The sequence below is a fragment of the Aplidium turbinatum genome, chromosome 5, assembly GCF_918807975.1.
Source record: "Aplidium turbinatum chromosome 5, kaAplTurb1.1, whole genome shotgun sequence".
NCBI lineage: Eukaryota > Metazoa > Chordata > Ascidiacea > Aplousobranchia > Polyclinidae > Aplidium > Aplidium turbinatum.
The window spans coordinates 33,819,601-33,842,958 of NC_137476.1; the positions used below are offsets into that span (position 1 = coordinate 33,819,601).

The 23,358-nt window shown below is 37.5% G+C and overlaps 4 protein-coding genes across 4 annotated transcripts; all 4 read right to left on the reverse strand.

The window, feature by feature from the left end:
- Positions 1-3,738: 3,738 nt before the first annotated feature.
- On the reverse strand, positions 3,739-5,433 carry LOC145771171 (uncharacterized). Its single transcript, XM_082582907.1, has 2 exons — positions 5,249-5,433; positions 3,739-4,802 (listed from the first exon to the last, which is right to left on the reverse strand). Exons 1-2 carry the CDS (start codon positions 5,431-5,433, stop codon positions 3,794-3,796), a joined length of 1,194 nt encoding a protein of 397 aa, XP_082439033.1. The 3' UTR covers positions 3,739-3,793.
- Positions 5,434-5,576: 143 nt separating this feature from the next.
- On the reverse strand, positions 5,577-10,956 carry LOC145771206 (uncharacterized). Its single transcript, XM_082582940.1, has 2 exons — positions 6,778-10,956; positions 5,577-6,226 (listed from the first exon to the last, which is right to left on the reverse strand). The coding sequence occupies exons 1-2, from the start codon at positions 6,982-6,984 to the stop codon at positions 6,110-6,112; spliced, it is 324 nt and encodes a 107-aa protein (XP_082439066.1). The 5' UTR covers positions 6,985-10,956; the 3' UTR covers positions 5,577-6,109.
- Positions 10,957-11,783: 827 nt separating this feature from the next.
- LOC145771172 (uncharacterized) lies at positions 11,784-13,184 on the reverse strand. Its single transcript, XM_082582908.1, has 2 exons — positions 12,797-13,184; positions 11,784-12,040 (listed from the first exon to the last, which is right to left on the reverse strand). The coding sequence occupies exons 1-2, from the start codon at positions 13,182-13,184 to the stop codon at positions 11,784-11,786; spliced, it is 645 nt and encodes a 214-aa protein (XP_082439034.1).
- LOC145770131 (uncharacterized) lies at positions 12,070-12,775 on the reverse strand. The gene is made up of 3 exons (XM_082581717.1): positions 12,743-12,775; positions 12,125-12,677; positions 12,070-12,089 (listed from the first exon to the last, which is right to left on the reverse strand). Exons 1-3 carry the CDS (start codon positions 12,773-12,775, stop codon positions 12,070-12,072), a joined length of 606 nt encoding a protein of 201 aa, XP_082437843.1.
- Positions 13,185-23,358: the final 10,174 nt, after the last annotated feature.

Here is a 23,358-nt window from a genome sequence, read left to right on the forward strand (position 1 = left end):
CCAGCGCTGCAGTTGAAAGAATGTTTTCAATGGGTAAAGACATATTGGAACCAAAACACAGCAAAATGTCAGATGAACACTTTCAGATGCTTGTGTTTCTTCGTGGAAATTCAAAATAAAACTTGTTTGTTTCGATTAGTTTATACCGTGTGAATGTTTGGCACCTAGCAAACAAAATTAGTTTATGCTAGTGTATGCGCTAAAGCTGACAACATTTTTTACAAGTTACGTTGACGCATACGGCGTATGGTTTTTCAAATGTTTACGTTTACGCTGACGGCGTCAATATTTTTTGTATGCGCGTACATCATTGCCTTTACCTTTAGGTGCTGTAGGTTACTATAAATTTTATGTGTCATATTGGAGAATGTCTGACTCGGACGTTAGTTTCCAATATGAAGAGGAAGATAGTACGGTGGTTGCAGAAGTAAGTGATGATGAAGAAGAAAGTGTGCTAGAACCTGAACCCTATCATTTTGAGCCTGAGTACACAGAGGCAAGGATCAATCAGCTTCACCTTGCTGATGTCACTGACGTTTCTCAGCAGGAGGATCGAGTGGGAAACACTGACTGCTAAGCAAATTTAGATATTTGACACCATATATAGGCTACTGCATTTGTTTAGCGTTACTTAACACAAAAGAATTAAATCACCGACCATAGCGGGATAAGTGCTCAGCTTTGCATTGGATTTCCCTATGGGTTTATAAGGCCTTAAACCTACACGTTGAAAACAACTTTACAAATGCAACCAAAATTATAATAAAATGAAATCTTAACGCTCTTAAGTTTACCTTGCCTAATAGGCCTACTAATTATATTGCAAAGTTGCATTTTCTCGTACCGGTCGCCTATGCAATGAATTATCATTATGGCAATTATTTTTTGGCCTAAAAATTGAAACTTTTGACATTAACATTTTTTTGACAAATTTTGACGTATGAAAAACTCAAGTAGTTAAATTACGCATCATTGTACAAAATGCTGTACAACACAGCTGCCTCAAAACGACCTATCAAAAATTTTACACATTTTGAGGTGTGTTGGGCACCACACCATATTAACCTAATGGCTTATGATTCACAATAAGTACATAATGGGCCATTTACACCAGTAGGCTAAAAAGGCAAATGTGATCTCATACTTGATTCAAGTGTTGGGTATGAGAAGATAGGTACTCATTGTACTAAGCCTTTGGCACTGAAGAAAGTAGGGTGGCCAGTTCCTTTCTCTCGGCCGCTTTTCCTGCAGCAATTATGCCTACCCAATTTATTACACCCTAGGTAGAGGTGTTTTAAACAACCAGCTTAAGCCGGGGGTCGAACCAGGTTTGGTTGGTTTTGAATCTTTATCCTCGGACTGACAAAGCCTTGATAGGTTGTTCCTGGTAGTTTCGCATACTTGTAAATGTAGAGGCTCTTGACACAGGGCCGGTTACCGAGATTGACAGGGTGAAGTTTTCATATTGTTGAAGTGTTGTTGCCGGGGAATTATTCCATTCACTTGGTGCCCCTGAATTGGAGAGTCGTTCGAAATGCGTTGCTCAAGCGCACACCCCGAGAGTCGAACCAGCGCTGCATGATCTTGAGCCGGGCGCGTAACCACTGAGCTAGGCCTAATAAGAAAGCCAACGCCTTATCCGTTACACCATCCCTCTGCGCCAAAATAGGCTACAAGGTGTAAAATGAAAAATTCACTGACAGTGCAACCTTTACGACACCACAACAATGCAGTTTGTAAACAATTTTCGACCTAATGCCACAGTTTTGATGAATTTTTGACTTTTTTTTACAAGTAAAAAAGTAATCGCCCTAATTATTTCCAATTTATATCAACAGGTGTTCATGTTGTCACTGTGTGGCAATGGATGAGCAACATCAAGCTTTGTGCTACTGTGAGATAGATACAGCATGGAAGAAAGACATGCATGATTACATTTACTCTGCTTGTTTGTTAATACATGGCACTATTGAAACAAAATAAATTGACTTGCCTTGCTATCGCCTTATTTGTTTCCAAGTTAGCAATTCCTTTCAGTAAAAATAAAGTAAAAAAGCTTTTTTTAGGTTAAATTAAAATGGCCTTAGTAATATGTAGGCCTAAGTCTGCACCGAGTGAAAAATGCACAAAACTTTGAAAAGCAATTCAATGTTCTGTTAAATCTACATAAAATCGCTCATTTTGTTGGTCCCAGAAATGTAGCCTATGTGATCAGACGAGCGTGAATTTACACAGTAGCCTATGTAGAGTTGGTTGGTTGTGTGAAATCATGTGTATGCCATTTCTTTGAATGCAGTATTTGAACTAGACAAAACATTATTTCATTCTCCAAGTATACAAACTACGGATTGTAATCATAGAAACTCTGGTTAATGAGAGAATACATACAGTTAAATCGCCCGCAGTAAGAAATATTGCCCGATCAGCTGATTGCTTGTCGTTAGTGACGTAGACTGTACAGTCGCAGTCGCTGACTTGGCGATTTTCCGCGTTCTTTGTGTTTAACATGCTACCATAAAACGATTTTCAATAAAACTTAATCTTTGCCCCATTGCGGTCTGATCAGCATTCTGCGAGTGCTTTTGTCAGAGCTTTCAAAACGGGAATAGGCGTGATCATTCTGCGTGATCATTCTTCGTGCGCATTCTGCGAGTGCTTTTGTCAGAGCTTTCAAAACGGGAATAGGCAATGATCTCACAATGCCTATAAGACTGGAGATTAAAAATCAGCACAGCTAAAACCACCATCACACTTTTCCACCTCAGCAACAAGGAAGCTGGCCGTCAGTTACGAGTACCTCTAAAATCTAGATGGATCCCTGATCCGGACATGACCCCTGCCCTACATATCTGGGAGTGACCTTGGATCGGCAATTCACGTATAAAAACACTGTGACTCAGTTCGTGTTAAAGCATCAGCAAGAAACAGCCTTCTCAGATATCTATTGTCTAGTTGGGTCGACTTGGGGATCCAAAACCCCGACACTGCGCACTAGTGCCCTAGGGCTTGTGTACAATGCTGCCGAATATGCTTCTCCAGTCTGATGTCGCAGCACACATACAGGAAAAAGTAGATATCGCCCTTAACGACACCATGATTGTGCATAATCACTGGATGCCTGCGTACAACCCCCACAGGCTTATTACCAGTGCTTTCAGGCATCACCCCACCAAAACCACGCAGAGAGAATTCCACCATACGGCTCGCATTAAAGGCAGAGGTCAATGATCGCCATCTTCTCCACACTGTAGTCCTTGATGCACAACAGCCCACACGTCAACGCCTGCCTTCCAGGCGCCCTTTTTCTCGACACATTGTGGCGCTTCATGAAGATCATTTCGACCTTATGAAGTCATGGAGAGACTGCTGGGAAACTATCTTACGGCCCAACCAGTTCCAAGTCACACCAGACACTAAACTACCACCTGGTTCAGACCTGCCAAGAAAAGGATGGGTGACTTTGAATCGCCTCCGTACTGGTGTTGGTTGCTTCAAACGCAATATGTTTTTCTGGGGTTTGTGTGACTCACCAGCCTGTGTTTATGGTGAACGTCGAACGACCTGCAGAACATGTGGATCTCATAGACACTGATATGAAAACATTGCACTGGGAGCAACAGTTGGAAGATCTTACCTGAATCGCTGCCTCATATGCAACAAGAAGATCTGGTGACCGATCAAAACAAGAGCGGGACGCCGTAATTGTTGCTATTTAATTGTAGATTTTTTAGTGAGACGTCTTGGTTATCCACAAAGTATAACATCTTCAAAACAGATTTGTCATAAACACCTGTCAAACATCACATTTATATGGGTTTTCACCAGTGTGGAGTCGTTTGTGCCTTTTCAAAGCAGATATAAATGCAAACGACTTTTCACAAACATCACATTTATATGGTTTTTCACCAGTGTGGAGTCGTTTGTGTTGCTTTAAATAAGATAATTGTGAAAATGACTTGGTACAAGCATCACATTTATGTGGCTTTTCACCAGAATGAGTTAGCTTATGAGACTTCAAATTATTAGATTGCGAAAATGATTTGTCACAAACATCACATTTATATGGTTTTTCACCAGTGTGAAGTCGTTTGTGCCGATTCAAATGTGATTTGTTTGAAAACAGTTTGTCACAGACATCACATCTATGTAGTCTTTCACCAGAATGAGTTAGCTTATGATGTTTCAAGTTACTGGAATGTAAAAACGCTTTTTCACAAACATCACATTTATATGGTTTTTCACCGGTGTGAACCCGTTTATGCCTTTTTAAAGCAGATATATGTGTAAATGACTTTTCACAAACATCACATTCATATGGTTTATCACCAGAATGAGTAAGCTTATGAGATTTTAAGCTACCAGAGTGCAAAAATGGTTTGTTGCAAACATCACATTCATATAGTTTTTCACCACTGAAGTGAGTAAGCTTATGAGATTTTAAATTGCCAGATCGCGAAAATGACTTTTCACAAATATCACATTTATATGGTTTTTCGCCGGTGTGAATTCGCTGATGTCTTTCCAATTTAGATTTATATTTAAAACTCTGATCACAAAAATTGCAACAAAATCGTTCCTTGAAATTTATGTTTTGATAAGTAATCAATGCTGGCTTGCGTTGGAAACGGTTACAGCATTCCTTGTCAGTTGGTTGGATGGAAGATAATCCTTCTTGATACAAATATGGATGACGTTCATTGGTGGCTGGACCAGTTTCAGAATGATCTTGATCATTGACTTCACAAGGTTCGCATACTTCGGGAACTTCAAGCTTCATTTGAACCTTTTCATGTTGACTTATACTGAAAAATGATTTAATTGTTTTCTGAGAACTAACCATAAAACTGGCATACAGAAATGATATGTTGTGAAAAAGCATAATTTGGAAATAAATGTAAAATGGGGACAAGATGTTGTGAGGAAAATTAGTTTATTTAATGATTGGTTTAATTACATAGTTTGTAATTTCAATTCATCGAATCATAATTTTCTGTTTACTTGCCATGTCAAGATAGCCTTAGAGGTTTATGAAAATATCTGGCCACAGGTTTGTGAAGTTGTTCGTGACGTTTCAAATTACAAGCAAAAACCACATGCTGCAAATAACACATTTATGTCTTTTCACTTGTGAGTTTTCATTGATTGCTCTCTATATTAGATTTGCACTGTAAATCTTACTAAAAAAACACCACCGAAACAGTTCTGTCTGATAAGCTTTATGATAATTTATTAATTGATACCACCATACCATATATTGCAATTCAGAGCTTTGTTCTCAGTTGATTGGATGGGAGATGGTCCTTCTCGATACAAATATGGATTACATTCCTTGGTGTCTGGACCAGTTTCCAAATGATCTTGGTTAATGATTCCATAAGGTTCGCATACTTCAGGAACTTCAAGCTTCACAGGGACACTTTCATGTGGATTCATATTCAAAAGTGTAGGAAACTACGAACTTATATTACTGATACTTATTAAAAATAAAACGATTGAACGAAGTAAGTTTCCTGAAAATCAAACAGAAGAAACATGTAAAAAGTGAAAATAAATATTCCAAATTACGAGTACGTAAAATTAACTTTGTCAAAAACATCATATTTATTGTCTAAAACATAATATTCGTAGGGTTATGTACTAGAGAGAGTAAAAACTTCTGACTCGATCATATCAAACACACATGAGAACGAAATCATCGTGATAACATCTAGGAATACGAGGTAGTCAAAATGATATCACCCCAATATACACGGGCGTTTTGAATCTTTACAAAGCAAGAAAATTTGAACTATCGAAGTTTGTGTTTAGCATGAAGCTGAATTGCGTCAGCCGACTGATCCGTTAGCAAGCTGATGCAATCCAGCACACTGCATTGCGTAGCTTCATTGATTCACTTAGCATTCACCACACAGCTCTGTAAATGGACATCACTTCTAGGAAACGTATGAACATTTTTACGCTATTCGAGCATACTGTGAAGTCACAGAGAGATCGCTGCGATTTTTGGTGTCAGTCAGCGCTCAGTCTCACGGATTACACAGGCCAACAAAAAAAAATTATGTAAAGGCAGGACATGTGAGAAAAAACAGAAATGGCAACGTCCACGCATTCACGCAAAAGCTGCCTTGCACACTCCATGTAAGCTATTTCTTCGTTCAAGGAAATAGGAGTCAATACGTCCGCCGCTCCCCTGATGAATGTCACACCGACCAAACCGTGAAACACCCTGAAAAAAAATGCTCTGAGGTTGTTTCTGTTTCCATGGTGTGGGGTCACTTCGTCCATCATTTTCATTGTCAAAAACAAAATATTCATATGCTTATTTACTAGAGAGAGTAAACACTTCTGATTCGATCATATGAAAAACATATAAGAACGAAATCATCGTCATCACACCCAGGAATACGAGGTAGTAAAAATTATATAACCCTAATATACACAAGCGTTTTGGGCCTTTACAAAGCAAGAAAACTTTTGATAATATCAAAGGATCATTGAAATACAAATGAAAAGACAACCAGAACTATGAACACAGTTTGTGTTTACAATGAAGCTGAATTGCGCCAGCCGACTGATCCGTTAGCTAGCTGATGCAATACAGTACACTGCATTGCATTAGCCTCATTGATTCACTCTTCACTCATTCAATTATTTTTGCAAAAAAGTATTATCTTTTTTTTCAACAAAACACCATGAAAAACAATGTTTAGTTTTTATGTTTTTCCGTTAGAGAACTTTTAGAAAGATCAAACAATGTACAGCAAACACACCCCCAACCTTAAAATTCTTATTATACCACACAACGTCATTCAGAACTTCATTCTCAGTTGATTGGATTGGAGATGATAATTCTTCCTGATGCAAACACGGATAACATTTCTTGGTGTCTGGACCAATTTTCAAATGATCTTGGCCAATGATTCCATAAGGTTCGCATACTTCAGAAACTTCAAGCTTCACAAGGACACTTTCTTGTGGATTCATACTCAAAATTGGAGGAAGCTGCAAACTGACTTAATAAAACTTATTTTATAATAAAGCAACTGAATGAAGTAATATTTTCCTGAAAATCAAACAAAAGAAACATGTAAAAGGTAAAGATAAACAGTCTAAATTACGAGTACATACAGTCGACCAGTCGTGTCCAACTGTCCATATTAATTGACTCAAGCAGGAAAAAACGTACAGTTCAGTTATTCAACGTTTTTATTATTTATTTTACACAATACATTTCAAAATCGGTGCTAATAACTTGTGTGACCACCTCGATTCTTCAACACCTCTTTCACACGTTTTGGCATCGATTTAAAAATCTTTTTGCTGTTTTTTTTTGAATTTCTGGGTCTCTATACCATACTTGAATGATGGTTTCTATGAGTTTAGTTTTTGTAGTGCAATCGAGTTTTTGCAAACGAGATTTCAAAATTGACCAAAGGTTTTCTATTGGGTTGAGGTCAGGAGAGTTTCCAGGTCAATCTAGAACAGTGGTTTCCAACCTGGGGTTCGCGGACCCCTTGGGGGTCCGTGAGAAAGCATTTGGGGGTTCGTGATTATTTTTATGAATTTTGGAGAAAAAAAACTTTGTTCTATATGCACGGATGGAGCACCAGCTATGCTCGGGAACAAATCCGGATTTGCTGCTTTAGTAAAAAACGAAGCTCCTCGCGTGGTTGTTACCCATTGCTTTTTGCGCAGGTACGCCTTAGCAGCAAAAACTTTACTAGCAAGTCTCAAAGAAATTCTGACAAATTGCGTGAAAGTCGTTAATTCCATCAAAAGCAGAGATTTAAACCACCGTACTTTTAAAGCGCTCTGTCAAGAAGTAGGGTCAGATTACGGAGTACTCTTGTATCATTCTGAGGTACGTTGGTTATTTAGAGAAGTTTTAAAACGACTGCAGCAGTTAAAAAATGAGGTATCAACTCTTTTGAAAGCAAAAGGAAGTCCCCTCTCAAAATTGTTCGAGAGTAAAAGTTATACGACATGGCCTACTTAGCCGATATTTTCGGCCATACTAACAATGTTGATCGTGGCATTCAAGGACCAGGTGTGACAATAATTGATGCAGCTGACAGACAGAAAGCGTTTTTAGCTAAGTTGCCGGTTTGGAAACGTAGATTGGAAGCAGCAAGCAGGTAATTACGCTAACTTTCCAACGTTAGAAGATCTTATCTTGACGAATGAAGCTGAAAGAGAATGTACTCTTCTGATCTCTATGAGAGAAAAATTTGCGCACACTTGAAACCCTGCAAATCTCATTTCAACGTTATTTTAATTTAGAACACCTGCCGAACGAAGTTGAAACATGGATTCGAAATCCTTTTCTTTTTGGACATGGATTGAAAATCCTTGAACAACATTAGCGATGACGATCTCAGTAAAGATGACCTAATTGATTTGAGATCAAAAGAGTTGAGTTTTGATTTGAGATCTAAAACTTAACTGCAGTTTAGTAGTTTAGTTCAGGAAAGGCAACAACAACCATCTCATTAAATTTGCTTACGTTGAAAAAGTTTCGGCATGGTACTTTGGGTCACCTTAATATTCAAATACTGCTGACATTTCTTGAACAATCCATTCATTTTCTTATTTGAGCAACTGTTTAACCTGATATTTGCCGCAGGATTCACAGCGGCAATGCAATATGACACCGTACAGTAGTTGAGTAGCATAATTATTACAATAGTCAATAGTACTGTGATTGAACTGACTCGTGTGAAAATAAATTTCTTTGCAATAGTCAATGCAGTAGTATGTTAATTGAGTTTCAGGCAAAATTTAGGCAGGGGTCCGCATAATTAATAATTTGTCTAAAGGGGTCCGTGACAACAAAAAGGTTGGGAACCACTGATCTAGAATGTTTATCTTAAGTTAAGTTAATACAAAACTCTCTTCATTTGCTTAGATGTATGGTATGAAGCAAGATCTTGCTGAAACAACCCCCCACTAGAAACAGGCTTTTTTACCCTCAAACGTAAGGGAATATGTGGAAAAAAACGAAAGACGACACCAAGGGACTATTCTGTTATCATCAGAAATAGTTAGCTTGATCAAAGAAAGAGCAGTTTTAAGTTGCAAAAGGATTTGCAACACTCTGGGGTGAAGGTAAGTGGTACTATACTGTTCGGCGTCGATTGCTGGAAGTTGAAAGAAAAGCTAGGAAACCCTTAAAAAACAACTTCTCACCAAAAAAAATGAAGCAAAGCGTTTAGCCTGGGCAAAAAAGTACAAGAATTGGTCTGTAGAAGATTGGAAAAAAGTTTTGTTTTCAGGTGAGAGTCATTTCTTTGTGCAAATATGTAAGAGTTAGCGAAGGAGAGAGGTTGAGTCCCCTGCATTTTAATCAAACAGTTAAACACCCCGCAAAAAATGTTCTGGGGTAGTTTTGGATTTTCTGGCGTTGGAACATTAATCCCAATTGAGGGAATGATGAACTCAGCTCGATACTCTGAAGTAATAACACGAACCTTAACTCATGACATGCAAAGGGCATTTCCTGAAGGTGGGGGGATATTTTAGCAAGGTCTTGCTTCATGCCATACATTCACTGTTGAAAACGTCACATTTGTAGGAAGAGTTTACTCAGGTAAATAACCAAAGTCGATCATATCGCAAACATGTGAATACAAAACATTCACAATTCATAACACCCAAGAATATGAGGTTGTAAAAATGTTATAACCAGGGCTTTGGAGCAGGCGTAAATTTTAAGTTGCTCTAGCTCCGCAGCTCTCTTTCATCATAAACTAGCTCCAGATCCTGCTCCGGAGCGGCAATCAAAGCAATCAATTAGCAAAAGCGGCAATCAATTCCTACGCATCAAGCGGTATCAAACAGCGATTCCCTACGATTTCTATGCTGCATAACAAAGTAGTTGTGTTTGTTTTTAGAACAATAACATACTGTATTTATCGTAATTTACTGAAATTTTTTGATAAATATTTAGTTTTCTCTTGACGTTTTTACATGCGCAACGTGACGTAAGTGAAGTAATTAGGGATCTGGTAAGTCAGTAAGTAGCCTAAGTAAGTAAGTTTAGGCCTTGGAGGAAACCTTGTCAACAATTTTGCTGATGGCCTCGCTAGTGCAGCAGAAAGTTTTTCCACTTGTGTTATGACAACTTTTTCAGTAGTGTGAAATTGGCTACGACGCTGAAGGACAAATTAGTGAAAGCAACAGGTACAATTCGTGAAAACGGACCGAAAAATGTCCGCTGATCGCTAAAGATGCTCTGAAAAAACAAGGAAGAAGCAAGTTTGATTTAGAACCGATACCGACAACGGCGTGCTGGTTTGCAAATGGAATGACAACAGTGTGGTAAGTTTATGTTCGAATGTGAGTGGAGTTTACCCAACTGCTAAAGCCTCTCGATATCCATCCTCTGAAAAGAAGCGTGTGCAAATTGAACAACCTTGTTTAATCAAGTTCTATGACGAACATATGTGGGGCGTTGACATAATGGAACAGGACATTTCGAACTATCGCATCGCAATAAGAGGAAATAAATGTGATTCGTGGTTGATTTCATGCATGCTCGATATTTCTGTCAACAATGCATGGCAACTGCAAAGAATTTGTAATAGCGGCAATTCAATGGATTTTCTTTCTTTTCGAAGATATATTGCCAGAGTATGCTTGTCACAACATAAAAAGCCACTTCAACAAGGAAAGCGGGGCAGACTACAAAAGGTTTTATCCGATGTACGTTACGATGCATATGAGCATTGGGTGCTGTAGCCCAGGACAAACAAACTAGATTCGCCTATTGCCATGCAATAACTACTACAAAATGCGAAAAATGTGATGTTGGTCTGCTTGTCAAATGCTTCAAGCAATATCATATTTCGCAATGGCTTGTTTCAGTGATGTGTTGCTTTGGTACTTTTTCATCTTCGTATTTTGTGAACTTTCATTTCAATAAAATGCTCGATGACAAGACATTTCCCATTCATCACTTTGAGCGATAACGATTAGCCCTATGCATTACGCACAAGAAACTTGCGAAATTTGATAGCGGATTTTCCTAGCGTCCTACATGTAGGACGGTCTTTTTTCCCCCCAGTACTAACATAATTAAGAAAAAATTAATTGTGAAATGTTTTTTAGGTCATGATTATGCAATATTTTAATTTTCAAATTTTTTTTAAAGTATTTTCGGCACAAATGGGTTAAGGTACCTTTATCAAAATGTCTTGCGGAACTGCGTTTTAAAACATATTCGTTAATTCGACGTCAAATAATTTTTTAATTTTGTGAAGGGTTACTGTTAAATTATATATGTGAATTCAGCCAATAGTAGTGGCATCTTATGAAATATATCGGGGCCGGAGCTATTTTTCAAACAACTGGCTCCAGCTCCACCTGAATTTCACGTAGAGCTACGGTTCCAGCTCCTTTAAAAATGCACGGCTCCGGTGCTCCGGCACCAAAGCTCTGGTTATAACCCTAATATACACAGGCCTTGTAAACATGCGAACTTATAGTGTAGTGGTGACTGGAAACCGATGTACGGTAATTTAAATTTCGAAAGATAGGCTCAACCTAATCTTTTTCTCGTTAAAAAGCTAAACTGCTGAAAATGATAAGTGAATCTCATATAAGGTGTGTGATTCGATTGTGCCGATTTTAATTACGCATGTGTGAAAATAATTTGTAGTGTAGTTTTTCACCATATGTAGTTTTTCACCATATGTAGTTTTTCACCAATGTAGTTTTTCACCATAACATTTCAAATTACTAGATTGCAAAAACAACTTTTCACAAACCTCATATTTATATAGCATTTAACTAGAATGAATTAACTTGTGCCGTTTTAAACTACCAGATTGCGAAAATGACTTTTCACAAACATCACATTTATATGGTTTTTCACCTGTGTGAAGACGTTTGTGCATATTTAAATTACCTATCCCTAAAAACGACTTGTCACAAATATCACATTGATGTGGTCTTTCACCAGAATGAGTTAGCATATGATATTTCAAACTTTGACTTTGCGAAAACAACTTTGCACAAATATCACATTTATATGGTTTTTCACCTGTGTGAAACCGTTTGTGCCGATTTAATTTACCTATCACTAAAAACGACTTGTCACAAATATCACATTTATGCAGTCTTTCACCAGAATGAGTTAGCATATGATATTTCAAACTTTGACTTTGCGAAAACAACTTTGCACAAATATCACATTTGTACCGTTTTTCACCTGTATGAAGACGTTTGTGCATATTCAATTTACCTATCACAAAAAACGACTTGTTACAAATATCACATTTATGTAGTCTTTCACCAGAATGAGTTAGCATATGATATTTCAAACTTTGACTTTGCGTAAACAACTTTGCACAAACATCACATTTAAATGGTTTTTCATCAGAATGAGTTAGCTTATGACATTTCAAACCACCAGATCGTAGGAATGACTTTTTACAAACATCACATTTATGTGGTTTTTCACCAGAATGAGTTAGCTTATGAGAATTCAAAGTACCAGAGTGTGAAAATGACTTTTCACAAACATCACATTTATATGGTTTTTCACCTGTGTGAAGACGTTTGTGCTTATTTAAATCACCTATCACTAAAAACGACTTGTCACAAATATCACATTTATGTGGTTTTTCACCAGAATGAGTTAGCATATGATATTTCAAACTTTGACTTTGCGAAAACAACTTTGCACAAATATCACATTTAAATAGTTTTTCATCAGAATGAGTGAGCTTATGACATTTCAAACCACCAGATCGTAGGAATGACTTTTTACAAACATCACATTTATATGGTTTTTCACCAGAATGAGTTAGCTTATGAGATTTCAACTGACCAGATCGGGCAAATGATTTTTTACAAACATTACATCGATATGGTTTTTCACTAGCGTGAAATCGCTGATGTCTATCCAATTCAGATTTGCATTTAAAACTCTCGTCACAAAGTTTGCAATAAAGTGGTTCACTCAAATGACTTTTTTTGTGACTGATCAATTTTGATTTGCTTCGGAAATGTTTATGACATATATTACACTTGAAAGTTTCTTTCTGAGTTGATTGGATGGAAGATAACCTTTGCTGATACAAATATGGAGGACATTCCTTGGTGGCTAAAGCAGTTTTTAAATCATCTTGATTTACAATTTCAGGAACTTCATGCTTCATTGGAACCTTTTCATGTTGATTCATGCTGAAAGGTGAAATGACAATTTATAGTTTCTAGCAAACTGATCATGCAGATGGAAGGCAACAGCCCAGCAAGTTAAATACTTGGATTAAGTGAAAAGGCAGTCAACGAAGCCAATCTTTATGTTCACTATGGAAAACCAGCACAAACTTTCATGCAAAGAATAGAATTCAATCTCTTATAGAGTACAGCCCAGAAGATAAATAAAAATTGGCTGAAAATCGCCTATGATGGAGAATTATTGATACCACAGTATTTTGCATCAAACTGGTGTAACTAAAACAACTTGCCGGTTTTATCATTACACAGGCTAATAAAAAAAAAATTTTGTTTAAAAGGTACGACATGTTAGAGTCATTTTAGGGTATTTTGAGGCCCCTGATTACCTAATGCACTTGTTTTTGAGATACAGCAAAAACATTTTTTTCGCAATTTTGAGCCTCTATAGATTGAACGTCGTGTGGTTTATTACATAGACAAAACTGAAAGTAATCTCAGGCACATTTCTGAGTTGTATAAGCGCTATTTGGAACCAATCACGTTGATTGCAACCCAAACAAACAGCTATTTAACGTTTACTGGCCCAGTAACAATCAAAATACGATGTGAAGCAAGTCTGAGGATACAAGATGTGGAATATACAACTTGTGTTTTGCGTTAACCCATATCTTTCTAGCGTCAGTTTAAACTGACGCTAGAAAAAATAACGTCACTCACACATAAAACATCATATAGGTCAAAACACTGTTTCCAGCGGCCCAAGAGAGAACTATCTACACAAAAAACGCTTTGAAATAATTTTGACATTGCATAATATAATTTGATTAATAATAATAACTAAAAAATCCTTCTTTTTTAAAAATATATTTTCCACTAGTGGGCGCATTTGACAATCAAAAATTTCCAAAATTGTTTCCGCGGTAAATTGGTTCTTCAGCAGTCAAAATAAGTTGCAGTTGCAGAAAAAGGTTGTTTGACCGACTCCTGACATCCGATCTGCTTCCGTCAGTTTAAACTGACGCTAGGAAGATGTGAATGGTTTTTGAAACGTAAATGGCAGTTTTGTGCTGTTGAAGCAAACCTGGAGTTCTTCAAACTGTCGGTTTTAAATTGATTCAGTTGTTTTTAAATGACCCTACAACCAGGCCCATAGCCAGCCGGGGGCCAGGGGGACCTCGCCCCCCTGGCAAAATCCCAACATTCTCGAGCAACAGCTACAATTATAATGATTTTGCCCATTTAAATTTTTTTGCCCCCCCTAAAAAAAATTGCCCCCCTCTTGCTCTGCGGTCTGGCTACGACCCTGCCTACACCTCTTCAGTATCAGATTTAAGTTAATTATGAGCCTGAAGTAGCAAAGTATAATGACTTCAGTAAGTAACTAGCAGGCTAGGTATGATCTAGTCATGCTGGTATTGAATGTGATACTGGTAGTAGCACCTGTGCCAAAACAAACTGATCAGCTGTCAGATAGGCCTAATGATGACAGACATGCCCTGGTTTTTCTATGTGTAGGTTTCCAATACCACTATACTATTTGTTCTTGCTAGCTGATAGGCCTGGCAAACTAACATTATTATAACCAATTGAACAGTAGGCCTACCGGTACTTCTACCGGCAGTTCTGTAAACTGCTGGTTCATCCTACAGTGTGGATGAATCCATGGTCCCATACTTCGGCAGACATGGAGCCAAGCAGTATATTCATGGAAAACCAATTAAATTTAAATTTGGAAAACCAATTAAATTTTGGAACAGGGACTGCAAGAACCTGTCGAATGGAAACCTTCCGTTAAAACGGTTGAAGAAGTCAACAAGCTACAAAGAGGTGCATCAGACGTTGCTATTCAAACGTCATCCAATATTGCAGCAGTTCGGTGGAAAGACAACAAAGTTGTGAATGTTCTTTCAACGTTTGTAGGAAAAGAATCCCTGAATACAGCAAAACGCTGCAGTCAGAAAGAGAAAAAGAGTATAACCATTCCCCAGCCAAATGTTGTTGGGGTTTACAATCGATACATGGGTGGAGTTGATCGGTTGGATCAAAACATATCATGCTACATGATCAATTTACGAAGCAAGTAATGGTGGTGGCCTCTGTTCCGCTTTTGTGTTGATATCGCAGTTATGCGTTTCACTTATACCGGCTTCGCAAGTTGGACAGTGGAGAGAGTCGGATGGATGCACTTGGCTTTAGAAGAGCAATTGTGGGAGCGTATTATCACCTTCATAGGAAGGAACTTCCACTTACCCTATGTCCTGGAGCACGAGCAACTCCTTGAAAGCATGTAAAACAAAGCTTTGGTGACCATTGGATAATGAAGGTGAAACAGCGTCGCTGTGCAAAACGAGGATGCACTGGAACATCTTTATTTTATTGTGAAATTTGCAATGTTGCTCTTCATCCGCAATGCTTCAAAGCCTACCATTTTGAATAGTCATTGAACATGAACTGGTGCTTGGATAGCTTAGATTTGTTGCAAATTAACACTGACTTCGAGTGTAATGTGTTTGATTTTTGACTTCATGTTCTTTCTAATACTTTTACATTTTGATGAATAACGTGTCACGCAGAAAAAAATCGGTGAAATTTTGCAACTATATCTTCCTAGCGTCAGTTTAAACTGACGCACATAAAACTGGCCTTATTTCCAGCTAAACACAAAAGTGTGCAAAAATTTGGGCGAATTTGTTCAACTTACCCTAAAACTAAGGTGCAAACAAGATATCGAAAAAAATAAGACTTCAGGATGATATGGGTTAATATATTTGTTGACTTCAACAGTATAAGACTTACACTAACTAAGCTACTAAGTAATAACAAAATGCATACATTGTTTTGCTAAAAAAAAATTAGACAAATAAGCAAAACAAAGCTATCGATAAACAAACGCAACTCTTTATTATTTTACACCTAGTGAGCAACACCCCATCACGGTCAGAATGCAGTACAAAGTTATGTTTTTCAGTAAAGTAGCTGCTTAGAATTTTATCCTTGTTACGGGAGAACGTAATTTTGGCCTCGGAGTCAAGAATGCCATGTTAATCGAGATGAGGAGCCAAGATTCCAGCTGCCACTTTTGATAACTAAATCTCTAACTACAATAGGTGGTAGAAATGGTTTGAGAAAAAACCTTGACCTTGCTCCAAAACATTGCTGAAGGTTTTGAAGTTACTCTCAGTCATTCCCGTTTTACTATTGTTTCAAGCAAATCCCCACTTGAAACAAGAAAGCGCAAAGAAAAAACATAAATGGCAACGTCCATGCAATGGCCGCCTTGCACACTCCATGTACACATGATGTTCCAACTTCCTTTGTGACGACTTCATTCGAACATGTTCACCGTACAGAAGTATCAATAAGGTGATTCCACGGCTCTCTTTACGCCATGGCACTTCTTAGCCTTGAGCCCAGACACGGGTTTGAGTGCAATGTTTGCATACTTTAGGAGGAACCCAGGACATCTCGATCAACCACTTTCATGTCAAAGTAATAATATTGCTTGTTTTTATATAGCGCTGTATCCATCGCAGAATGTGTTGCTCCTCAGTGCTTTACAATGCAGACAGTGTCAATGCAGACGTATAGAGGGCAGCATCTTACTCGTTAAAGGCATATTTTATTAGCCTATGCCATTTATTAGCCTATAGATGAAAAAAACTTCTTGCAGCAAAGACTTGCTGCAAGCTGCATTCATAAACACATGACTTTCGGGCTATTTTTCTTGTGAGGTACTGATTCACAACTGTTTTCATTGAAAATTTATGTCTCCCTTACATTAATCACAGTTCATTTCAACCCTTGCTTGCATTTTGAAGTTTCGTACAATATCAACCAATTGAATTAGACAAGTGCAATTATGACATCACAATGGTAAGCAGGGCTGAAAATAAGTAATGTGACAATTGAAAGCTTTTGAGTAAGGATTTCAAAAATATTTTGATTGTCGAATATCTCGAAAACTAGAGCCAATTCGAAAAAACTAAGTGCATTTTCGGAATCAGGGGCCCTGAAATACTCTAAAATGACTCTCACCTCTTGTGCCAAATTTTTTTTTGTTGGCCTGTGTTATCAACAGTGTAAAGTTGTTTGTGACGTTGCAAATTACAGGAACGAAAAAACAAAAACAGTTGTAACAAAAAATCATTTCTACAGCTACATATGTTCTTTCACTCGTGAGTGTTCATCGATGACTTTGACTAACAATGATGAACGTTTAAAATGTTTACGGCATACCGTATATTTCCATACAGAGTTTTATTCTCAGTTGATTGATACAAACATGGATGGCATTCCTTGTTGTCTACAACAGTTTCCAAATGATCTTGATCATTGATTTCATAAGGTTCGCATACTTCGGGAATTTCAAGCTTCACAGGGACACTTTCGTGTGGATTCATATTCAAAACCGAAGGAAACTGTAAATTGACTTAACAAAACTTATTTTATAATGAAGCAACTGAATGAAGTAATATTTTACTGAAAATCAAACGGAAGAAACATGTAATTTGAACAATAAAAATTATGAGTACGTTGTATCAACTTTGTAAAAAACGTTCATTGTGAAAAAAAAAACATGATCATATTCGTATGGTTATTTTCCAGAGCAAACACTTTTGGGTTGATAATATCACAAACATGCAAAAACGAACACATCCATGATTGACAATAGGCTACTGCTTGATGTCACCGATAATCCAACTCCTTACGAAGTTTTTAATGAGGTTGCAGGGTTTGAAAAGTATTTGGAAGAGATTGTCATTCCCCAAACCATTCTGTACAGCGAACAAACTGCACATGTTGTCACTACGAATGTTGATGACACGAAGGCATTCTTAGGCATGCACTTTGTTATGGGATATGACCAAGTTCCATGTCTACGTGACTATTGGTCAAAAGAACCTGACCTTGCAGTTTCCTTTATTGCAAATATTATGCCTCGCAAGAGGTTTGAACGTATTCGCTGTTTATTGCATGTTAATGACAACACTAACATGAGGTCACGTGATGACCCATTACATAACCGTGCATTTAAAGTTCGTCCGGTACTGCACCACTTCAACCACCAGTTTATGTCAGTAATGCTGCCTACACAGCACCAATCGATAGATGAACATATGATTAAATTCAAAGGGCGAAATATACTGAAGCAGTACGACGTACGTCAAGGGAAAATCAATACAGTGGGGTTTTAAGTTATGGTGTCGATGTGACTCAAAGACTGGGTATTTATCTGAATGCAACCTTTACGTAGGAAAAAAATCTGGGCAGGTGCAGCATGGGTTAGATCAGGGGTTCTTAACCTTTTTTTGTCTCGTTTACCCCTTGCCGAATAAAAAAAGTAAAATTTACCCCCACCGTTTTGGTGGCCCCTTGTGATGTCATCGTGTCAAGTCAACCATGCAAAGAAATGCAAAACATCCTTTTTTGTCTGGATTTACCATGCAAATATAAAAAAGCTGTTTATTTTCCGAAGACACGATTGTTCTTGACGGGGTCCTGTGAAAAATAATGCCTACTCAAATGTCCTAAATAACTATGATAAAAACACACAAGAATGTTTAATTTTTTTTTCTTTTATTAATAACTGACACGCAATTACAGCAGTCAGTCAGTGACACTTTTGTGCTTGCTTTCCACGAACAATTTTGGAGATTCTTGGAACAGTCGTTGAAAGAGTCGCTACTCACATGTTGTCTTTGGGAACTAAGCGAGCTCGGTGTTTTGTTTGAATAGTCAACAATGAACAGAGCCCTGCTTCACACAGATAAGTAGTTGGAAAAGGTATAATAACTTCAAATGCACGCTTAGTCAGCGTAGGAAACTCTTCGACTAATCCACACCAAAACTTGGAAAAGTCACCAGGGCACGATAAGAATTTGGAACAAAGCGTTGTTGAACACTGAAGATCTATCAATTCATATTTGCAAAGATCATCGTCAGCAATACTTTCTAACTTTGCTTCGAAGGTTTAAATATAAGTTATTTAATGAGCAGTACTGTTAAAACTTTCACCTTTGAAGTAACCGTCAAAGTTCTTTTTTTAAGGCTGCAAGGTGCTGGCATATTTCGACTTCGAGGTTAGAAATCTCGTTGCGACCTCTACTGACTTTCCAATCATCAAATGTTGGACAATTTGCGTAAATTCCTTTTTGAACTCTTCTACTCCACAGATCTAACTTTGTGTAAAAGCCCTGAATTTTATCATGTACATGGTAACACTTTTTCCTTACATTTGCATATTGAGCTGGTTCAAACTTGAAAAAATGTCTGTCCAGTAAGTCAATGCACTAATAAATTTATTGTCGCCAATTAAAGTGCTTACTCAACGGGGATTTGCGTTCTCGAAGAAAAATCTCGAGTTCACCATGTAGTTTGAAAACTCAAGACCTTAGAGAGCCACCGAACTTCGGTGTGATAAAGGAGAACAGAGTGTTCTGACCCCACCTGATCACAAACCACTTTGAAAAGACGATGATTAAGAGCACCTGCCCTGGTAAAATTCACACATTCAACCACATGCTGCAATACTGCTTTCAAATATTCTGGAAGAGTTTCACATGGCAGTGCATGTCGATGAAGGGCACAGTGAGTAGAAATGATGTTCGGTGCGCGTTGTTTCAACAGAATTGTAAAGCCAGACTTAGCACCGAGCATAGAAGGGAGGTAAAAGAAAAAGACGAAAACTTACATTAAGCATGAATTTGAATCAAAATCGAGTGCAACACTACCATTTTTTTTTAATAACAAAGAAAATGGAGTTTGCTTTAATTTATGATTCAGTAAATTTACCCCCTCGGTAGGTAAAATTTACCCCCGGTTAAGAACCCCTGGGTAAGATGAAGGTGTTGTGCTGTAGCTCACCGAAAGCATTAAAGACCTTGCCTGCAAGGTGTTTGTGGACAATTTTTTCAATTCCCCAACATTGCAGGTACTTTTATTGCAGAAGGGTACTTTTTGTGTTGGTACTGTTAGGGCTAACCGCAAGCATTTGTCTAGAATAGATGTGCCAACTGACAAAGTCATGAAGCGAGGATACATTTCTTGTTATCATAGAGAAATTAGCATATCATATGCAAAATGGATGAACAACAAATGTGTACACATACTGTCAAACTTTTTATCAGCTTATCCACTGCAACAAGTTCAAAAAAAATTAATTGCTCCTATACGGTCAAACAATATAACTAACACATGGGGGGTGTTGACCTGTTGGACCAAAAAAGGTCGTATATCAATGTGACCACAAGTCAAAATTCAAATTTTACTTGCGAGCTGAATTTGACTTGTTGGACATTGCTGTGGATAATGCCCATTCTGTGCACACAGAATTTGCACAGCACAGGGATGGCATTTCTGCCACAGATTTGAAGACGTTAAAACTAACTGTAGCATGAAGCCTGATCGGTAGCTACAGCGGTCGTAAAACGTCAGTCCCCGCAGAACCTATTGTCACGCCACAAAACAGAATCCGAAATAACAATTCAGGACAATTGCTTGGTCACAAAATGACAAAGGATGTGTCAGTTGCAAGAAAAAGGTGTAAGCTGTGCACAACTAAAAAGTTGGAAAACAGGACAAACAATACTTGTTAAGAGTGCAATATTTTCCTTTGCTATGTGAATGGCAGGGACCGTTTCAGAATGTACCATCAAGTGTAAATGCATTTTACAATAACTTTCAATGATACACAGTTAGACAGTTAATGTTCTTCATTGTGTATTACAGGGTCTGTTCTGTTGTTTTGTGAAATTACAAAAGTTTGAATATGTAGTAGTACGCATCTTAAAAGTTACTTGTTTTGCAGTAAATGCTGTAGGTGGTGCTTCAGGTTGGTAGTGGTAGACATCCAGTCATCCACTATGATACCATACAAAGCCTGCATGTGCATATGAAACAAAAGAGTTTATTTTGTGAAAACTCTGTCTATTGTGTTTTGGACATGTTTTTGTCATTAATTTCAAATATGGAGTTAATGCTAGACTCGTTGTCAAAATATGATTCTGAAAGATTCTGCAGAATTTCAAAAGACATGCGGAAAAAATGTGTTTGTAAGGAAAAATTTGGATGTTGGATGCAAGAATGTTCAGAATGTAAGGATTCAAAACTACTCAAGATAATATGGAAATATTATGTAGAAGAAAATTTTAACAATGATGCTGTGCCATGCTGCAAGTGGGTTAAGGTTACTTGGAGAAAAAACAAGAGGAAATAAAGGTTAAAGATTTACTAATAAATATGTTTAAAAGTTTTCCGGACTTCATGAATCATTGTTATGTAAACTCCATGCAAGCAAATTCTTTTCATGAAGACATCAAAAACACTAAAGACAGCAACTTCAATTCAGTGGTTGTGATTCAAACTGACATCGCGGAAAATTACTCCTGCATTCCTCAAGATGAAGTTCAATCATCTTATTGGGCCAGAAAGCATTTTACGCTATTTACGGCTGTTGTGTGGTAGAAGGGGTCCAGCCAATCTTACTGTATTTGTTCTGATACACCTTAGCACACTAAAGAAGAGGTGTTTGTGTTTTTGAACAAAATCTTTAAGGAGCTGCCAGCAGAAATCAAATTTGTAAAAATGTAGTGTTATGGCATCACATCTCAGTTCCGCAATTGGTATATTGTTACCACGATACGGGAATTACAAAGGAAATATCCAATGCAAATCGTATGGAACTTTTTTTGTGCCGGACAAGGGAAAGGCGCAGTAGACGGAATTGGTGGTAGAGTGAAGCTGGCGGTTTATGATCTTGACATATCCAGACGGATTGTCGTAAATGACCTAGACTCTTTCGTGATTGCTGCCCGGGTCAACAAAGATTCTAAAATCAAAATCATAAAAACTACTAAACATGAAATTACAGAAACAATAAAGAAAGAGGAGTGGAAGGGAAAATTTGATGCAGAATCTGCCTTGGATGGAATTCGAAAAATCCATCAAATGACATTGGAACAGCAAGAACCAATTCTAAATTATCTCTCGCCAACAAATTATCAAACTACTGATTTTCAAAATGAAAGAGACGATGATGACGAAATTGAAAACTCTTGGGTTGCGGTAATTTATGACAAAAATTTCTGTATAGGGAAGGTTTTGACACACCTTAAATCTGAAGGAAGGATACGAGTTAAGTATCGTGTGGACCTAATCGCTATCAATATCCAGAGGATGATGATATTGGAGTGATAAACCTAAGGATATTTTGGCTAGAGCTGATGGCATGTGCTCAGTGGAGTCTGAGCTGCATACACACTAACACAGAATGTTATTTGACACATAAGTTGCTGTGAATTTTTCGTTTTGTTTTTGAATTCGTTCGTTTGTTTTGAATTAAGTAATGCAAGGAAAATGTGTCCCGTAGTGTAACGTCCCATAGTGTAACATACTAAACATTGTAGAGATTTAAATTATTTCAAACATCTTAAGATTATCGCCCATGACACAAATAAAGCCATACATACATTTTCCGCCAAAAAATTTAATGTTAAAGGCTAATTAAGAAATGTTGATCGCAGAAAAATGGGTAAATTGATGGTTGTTTCAGGTGTCCCGTAGTGCAACGTGACAATTCTAGTTAAAACTATTACTAAAATTGATCTGTTTGTAGAAAAACGTTTATTAAAGCAAAGTTCCTCACCAGCAGATTTCAAAAATGATTTTCCATTAGCATTTAATAATAAAGAATCATAATAATGAAATCAAATAAAAAAAAATCGTCATTTGTCCAGTAGTGTAACAAATGATTTAGCTGATATGAGAATTCAAATGAATAGATTGTGAAAATGACTTGTCACAGAAATCACATTCATATGGTTTTCACCAGTGTGAAACCGTTTGTGCCGATTCAAAGTATACATGAGTGAAAACGATTTGTCACAAGTATCACATTGATATGGTTTTTCACCAGCATGAGTTAGCTTACGAGACTTCAAATTGCCAGGTTGCGAAAACAACTTTTCACAGACACCACCCATGTCCCATTTATGTGGTTTTTCACCGGTGTGAAACCGTTTGTACCGCTTCAAAGTATACTGGAGTGACAACGACTTTTCACAAATATCACATTTATATGGTTTTTCTCCAGAATGAGTTAGCTTATAAGATTTTAAATTGCTAGATTGCGAAAAATACTTTTCACAAAGATCACATTTATATTATGGTTTTTCACCA

What these genes read in the sequence shown, in the direction of transcription:
- LOC145771171 (XM_082582907.1), bottom strand. Translation starts at nt 5,433, where the DNA reads ATGAATCCACATGAAAGTGTCCCTGTGAAGCTTGAAGTTCCTGAAGTA. An exon ending in GCTCTGAATTGCAATATATG is followed by an intron (nt 4,803 to 5,248) that starts GTATGGTGGTAT and finishes ATCATTTTTCAG; the next exon opens with TATAAGTCAACATGAAAAGG.
- LOC145771206 (XM_082582940.1), bottom strand. Translation starts at nt 6,984, where the DNA reads ATGAATCCACAAGAAAGTGTCCTTGTGAAGCTTGAAGTTTCTGAAGTA. An exon ending in GGTATAATAAGAATTTTAAG is followed by an intron (nt 6,227 to 6,777) that starts GTTGGGGGTGTG and finishes ATTTTTTTTCAG; the next exon opens with GGTGTTTCACGGTTTGGTCG.
- LOC145771172 (XM_082582908.1), bottom strand. Translation starts at nt 13,184, where the DNA reads ATGAATCAACATGAAAAGGTTCCAATGAAGCATGAAGTTCCTGAAATT. An exon ending in TCATAAGCTAACTCATTCTG is followed by an intron (nt 12,041 to 12,796) that starts GTGAAAAACCAT and finishes GGTTTCACACAG; the next exon opens with GTGAAAAACCATATAAATGT.
- LOC145770131 (XM_082581717.1), bottom strand. Translation starts at nt 12,775, where the DNA reads ATGTTTGTAAAAAGTCATTCCTACGATCTGGTG. An exon ending in GTCATTCCTACGATCTGGTG is followed by an intron (nt 12,678 to 12,742) that starts GTTTGAAATGTC and finishes ATTTGTGCAAAG; the next exon opens with TTGTTTTCGCAAAGTCAAAG. An exon ending in TCATATGCTAACTCATTCTG is followed by an intron (nt 12,090 to 12,124) that starts GTGAAAGACTGC and finishes ATTTGTGACAAG; the next exon opens with TCGTTTTTAGTGATAGGTAA.